Source organism: Desmodus rotundus, chromosome 3 (assembly GCF_022682495.2).
Source record: "Desmodus rotundus isolate HL8 chromosome 3, HLdesRot8A.1, whole genome shotgun sequence".
In the NCBI taxonomy this organism is placed as follows: domain Eukaryota; kingdom Metazoa; phylum Chordata; class Mammalia; order Chiroptera; family Phyllostomidae; genus Desmodus; species Desmodus rotundus.
The window spans coordinates 155,126,741-155,132,740 of record NC_071389.1 but is presented as its reverse complement, the minus strand read 5'-3'; the positions used below and the strand labels follow the sequence as shown (position 1 = coordinate 155,132,740).

Genomic DNA, 6,000 nt, shown 5'->3' with positions numbered 1-6,000 from the left:
TAAAAATGGATCTGACTTTCGACCCAGCAATCCCACTTCTGAGACCATATTTGAAGGAACCCAAAACACTAATTTGAAAGAACATAAGCACCCCTACGTTTATTGAAGTGTTAGCTACAATTGCCAAGGTTTGGAAGCAGCCCAAGTGTCCATCGATAGACGAGTGGATAAAACAACTATGGGACATTTACACAATAGAATTCTACTCAGCTGTAGAAAAGAAAATTTTACCCTTTGCAACAGTATTGACGGCCCCAGAGAACATTATGTTAAGTGAAGTAACCCAGTCAAAGAAAGGCAAATGCCACATGATTTCACTCATATGTGGAATCAAATGAACAAACTGAACTAACAAGCAAAACAGAGACAGGCTCAGATGGAGAGCAGATGACAGCTAGTGGCGGGGAGGTTAGGGGATGGAGGGATTGAGCAAAAAGGAAAAAGGACTCATGGATATGGACAACAGTGTGGTGATTGCTGGGGGGAGGGAGGTATAAGGGGACGAAATGGTAAAAGAAAAAATATAATAAAGATTATATATGTTAAAAAAAACACTGGGAGAAGGTACAGTGAGTGCTTGTAGATACTACTGATTTTGAGCTGTGATTATGGAGATAAACTTCCCCTTGCTTTATAATAGAGATATGTAAGGTGGCGAGGGTCAGTCTTGGAGAAAGGGAAACCAGGTACACAGTATTGTTAAGAACTCAGGCCTTATAATTAAATAGACTTAGGTTTGAATACAAACTTAACCACTTACAGCTGTGTCATTATTATGGTATGTGTCCTTCACACCTGGGCCCAATGCCACCTTTCCAGTCTCATCTCCTGCCACTTCCCTTCTCACTGTCTACTCTGCCCACCACCACCCAACACATATTTTAACCAGATGGAATTACCTGGGAGTTTTTTAGAAATATAACTTCTGGCCCCATCCCAGACCTAATTATTAGCATTTGCACTTTATGAAGTGCACTTTGATGCTAAGAAGTGCAGATCTAAGCTTCTTCCTAGAACTTTGATTCCTAGAAGAGACTAAGTCACAGTTGACTCTGAGTATATGTGAATGTCTTCCGGAAAAGTATGATATGCTTTGCAATATGAAGTATTCTTTGAATAATTCTTTGAGTTATTCCCAATTAAATTCTGTCCAAAATAAGAGGTCCTTTAGCAACTAGCTTCTCCAGTCCCTTCATTTCCAACCCTTTGAAATTAGTCCTGCTTCTTTCTCCTGATTTTCTGGGAGTCTCCTGAATCCAGAGAAAGTCTCCTCACCAGGGAGGAGTTTAAAGAGACTCAGTCAAATGCCTTCTATGTATAACGAAAGATAGTGTTAGGTACGGGATGGGGCATAGAAATGCAAAGACTATCTGGTTCTCGGGGACCTTTTCATTTAGTTGGAAAGACACAGAGTAAAACAATTTTATGTCTTATATTTGGGTAGCCTTTTGTCATCTAGCATCGCCTCCCCTGAGCCTTTGCAATAATTCTGTGATGTTGGTAGGACGGGACTGCTGGCTTTTTTTTCTTTCTTTTTGGAAGTCAGATCCAAAGATATTAAGAGATTTATCACTGTCACATGGCTGTCAAAGAGCTCGAATACGTATTCATGTTTTCCAGCTCCATGTCCAGACTTCCTTTTTCTTTTTAAATACTGTGGTACATTCTACCCTTGAATACCGAATTAATTTAAAATAAAGAAAAAGTAGTATAGGATTGCAAGAATAATTGTGGTAGTTAAGAGGAGAGAAATCATTTGACTGAAAGAGTATGCTGAGGCACCAGTGAAGAAAGGACTTAGCAGGCCTAGGAACGATGAGCGGAATTTAACTGGGGAGAGAAATGGGATAGGCAACACTGGAGGAACTGGAGGGGGAAGAGCATGAAGTCTGTTCAAAGAATAATGATTAGGCAGGCCGGTGTTCTTAGGCTATTTGGAGTCTGATTGTTCCAATCCAGCAGAATGAAGTATCTGAACTTCCCAGGTGTGGGAGTTATTGTTTAGGGTAGAGGAGCCACAGGGGCTCCTTCCTTTGCAGGGAGTCAGGGAGACGTGCTGTGCATACCTAATTCGTGGTAGCTAAAAGTGGGCGCTCCTGGGCTGTGCTGTGTCTTCCAGACTACCACATTACTTTATAACGGCATCCTATGGCTTTGGGATAGTTGAGAGCAGCATTCCTCCCCTCAGGGAAATGTGGGTGATGGTATGCGCTATTTTTCACAGACAACTAGTGAACTTCAAAAAGTGGCTGAGATCCAAATCCGTGATAAGTGTGAGTATAAGAGCAGGGAACAAAACCTGGAAGATTATAAAGGAGATTCTTCATTGGCCTGGAAGATCTGGATTGGTTTAGACCTGGAAGGAAGTGGTAGTTTATTAGAAATTAAAAAAAAAAAAAAATCCCTATTGAGGAGGGATCTGCCGGCCCTCTCACTAGGACTCGAACCTCTGTGACGCGGCCCTGCCTCTGTGACGTGGCCCAGCCAGCCTCGGCGCTAGCTCCTTCCTCTTAGGTGAGTCCCCAAGTCAGTAGCACTGCGGAGGCAGAGTGGGGCCATGGCTGAGGTGGCCAAGGCCTTGGCTGAGGAGGCTGAGCCAAGTGGCGAAGCCCAAGGCGCCGAAGTTAAAACCAAGCAGCCCACGGAAAAACTTCTCAGGGCACCGCTGAAGCGGGACTCGGGCTTCACGCTTAGAGTGTCCGAGGTGTTGCTCAGAGCCATCACCTCCATCAACTCGCACAACGGGCTGCCTCTGGCCACTCTCAAGAAGGAGCTGGGACATGCTGGCTACCAAATGCGCAGGAAGTGGTGCCGCCGCTCCGGCGAAGCGCCCAAGTCTGATTTTAAGGGCACACTCATGAGGATCAGCGGCAGCAATGGCTCTGGCTATTACAGGGTCTGGAAGACTCCGAAGCCCAAGAGAAAGCCGGGACGCCCGAGGTTGGAGGAGGGCGTCAGTTCCCTGAGGAGGACCCCTGCGGCGCCGCGGGTCCCACGGAAGCGCCGGGTGCGGCGCATGGCAGCCAAGAAGGCCAGGGAAGAATGGAGACGCAACGCGAGGGCAGAGACTGCCTTGAAGAAGTCAAGGCCAAGACCCAAGAACCCGGGGCGTTCCAGAGCCAGGGAGGAAAGGAGGACCAAGGTGACTGCTGGAAGGAAAGGACGGACCACGAAGGAAGCCAAGCCTAGGACACGAGACAACAAGAGGCCAAGGGAAGAGAAGAAGCAGGACCCCGAGAAGCCAGTAAAACGGACCATCCAGAGGTCACCTTCGGTTAAAACTATCTCAAGGGCTGCTCGCACAAAGACTTCCACTAAACCTGAAAGCCCTCGGAAAGCAGCTGGGAATCCTTAGTGTGGGAGCAACTTCCCCTCCTCCAGGCACGGATGCCTTTCCCCATAAGACTTCAATTAGAGCAGCTCTCACACTCGTTGAAAGAGACAAGCTATTCACAAGACCTTTCAAATCACCACAATTGTGTCTGTTTTCTCTTTGTCCATTTGGGGAAGGCAGCGGGGAAGGGGTGGTTGAGGGGAGGCCCTGTAGCAGGGTCCTGTGGGGTGAAAAGAGAAAAAGGAGTTGAGATTCTGTTCTTGCTACAGGACCCAGGAAAATGCCTTTCAGAAGAAAGTAGAAGAAAACCAGCAATTTCAAGGGATTAGGCAGAAGCGTTGAATCAATGTCGCCCAGCAAATCCAAATTCAGTTTGGGGGAGAGAGCGTGTCAGGTGAGAAGCAGGGGCATCACTGGGGCAAGAGAAGAGCAGACTGCCCCCGAGTTGGGTGGTCCCACCGACCCAAAGTATTCTTACCTAAATTCCTTTCAGGAAAAAGTTCCTTCTCCCAGAATCGATTGTAATGGCTTTCTAGTGTTTGCCCTGACTTGACAATTTTAAAAAGGATTTATATGTTAATCCTCAGTTAAAAGAGCGTGTGTAAAGAAGCATCTGGCACCGGGTGTGGCCCGAGGTAGGCAGGCGCTCATCACCGAGAGTCAAATGAGTGTGAGTGATTCCTGATGGAGTGATGGTGGCTACAGCACACTGCTGGGTCAGTCTTAGAGAGACCAGGATTCTAACAAAAGTTCTGCCACTCGGAACTTAGCTGAATTATCACTTAACTATTCATGGTCTTGGTTTCCTTCTCTGTAAAGTGTTAGGGTTAGACTAGGATGATTTTTTATTTTAAGCGTCAGTAAAATAAGAAGGATTTAAATATTACATATACTTTGATTGACAAAATTCAATAAGGGAATTTTCGACTGGGAAAGTACCAACTCCTGAGAGTAAACTACTAAGATTTACAGAGTGCATGTCAGAACCATAAGGAGATGGGGGAGGTTAGGCCATGAATAGCTAGTTCTTTGGCTTCATAAACGTCCTGAGCACTATACATCAAGCATGAAGCAAATGTGTGACTCCTTTTATTTCTCAGTGCAGGAGTTCAGAATGGCGTGGGAGTCGTTGTCCTGCCCCCACAGGCCATGACAGGACACAGAAATGATCCTGGGGAGGGCAAGAGCAGAGTAAGAGCTGCTTTCCGAAAGAGCCGATTCAGGGAAACAACTTGGTGTTTCCAACTGAAGCCAAAGGAGTGGGGAAAAGGGAAGGACATGGGAGGAGCTTCCCCACCCACCCAAGGACATGTTTTTACTGATTTTTTTAGAAGGGAGAGAAAGAAAACATCAATGTGAGAGACATTGATCAGCTGCCTCCTGTTTGTACCCTGACCAGGGATCGAGCCCACAACCTAGGTGTGTACCTTGACTGGGGATGAAACCTGCAAACTTTTGGTGTACAGGACGATGTTCCAACTAACTGAGCCACCAAGCCAGGGCTGGGGTGGGGGGCTTTTTATTCTTGAAAAGAGAGTGAATGTGGGAGGTGGGAAAGTGTTAGACCAGCGTGGAGAGCTTTTGCAGAGTATGCCTGACTAAGCTTTTCCCAGGAAAGGTATCTCTTCTATAAGGAAGAACTGAGTATGTGTATTTAAAACAACAACAACAAAAAAGCTGGAGTGATGCTAATATTCACCCTCTCATATCCTTAAATAAGAATCACTGCTTTAAGCCTTTGCAAAGCTGAGTAATAACAAAATCTTTACAGTGTATCTCATCCATAGACTATCTGAACTTGAAAATTTCCCCTGCTGTAATTAGGTTCGTTGTACTCTTATGTTGTCTGAGGGGCAAGATGGAGCAAGCAGGATCAGAATCAGAAGGGAGCCACTGAAGGGGTTAAGAAGTACAAGTCGGTAGTTACAAAACAGTCACAGGGATGTGGAGTACAGCACAGGGAATCTAGTCAATATACTGTAATAGCTACGTATGGTGCCCGGTTAGTACTGGACTTATGGGGGGGATCACATCATAAACTATGTAACTGTCTAATAACTGTGCTACATACCCGAAACTATTATAATATTGAATGTCAACTGTAACTGAGATACGAAAATTGAACAAACAGGGAGCCATCTGAAAAGAGGCAGTGAGAAACAGAAGAAAACCAAACGCCCGCGTGACAGCCACGTGTGCTGCCCCTTTATAGTGCTGCATGCCTTCACCTCAGGCACCAGAGGGTCTACAGTTAGCAATCTCTTCCTCTAAGACAGGATGGGAAGAACACTGGCGACAATTTTTCTAGATTTCCTAAGAATCACCAAACTTCTGTTTGTATTATGATTTCTTCATTTAAGCAAACTTCATTCACTAGTAACCTTACCAAATTTATTAAGTGTCAGACCCTGACCTCATATAGCTAACAATGGTCACTTCAGATTATTTTTCATTAATAAGCTTTAGGGTGGCTGTACTTTTATAAAATAGAAGAAGTAACCTTAACTCATTGGCAGGCTCCCCAGATTACCTGGACCATAATCCTAGCCGGGTACTTCTATGGAAGGAATTCCCGAGAACAGCTAATCTCATCACTAGTGTTCAGATGACTTGCTGGGAATAAAGATGGGTAAAACATAACTCCCGCTTTTCATCGTTCATATCCT

At 45.4% G+C, this 6,000-nt stretch overlaps 1 protein-coding gene across 1 annotated transcript; it reads left to right on the top strand.

Moving 5' to 3' along the window:
• Window positions 1–2,557: 2,557 nt before the first annotated feature.
• On the top strand, window positions 2,558–3,355 carry H1-7 (H1.7 linker histone). The gene has a single exon (XM_053919766.1). It carries the CDS (start codon window positions 2,558–2,560, stop codon window positions 3,353–3,355), a length of 798 nt encoding a protein of 265 aa, XP_053775741.1.
• Window positions 3,356–6,000: the final 2,645 nt, after the last annotated feature.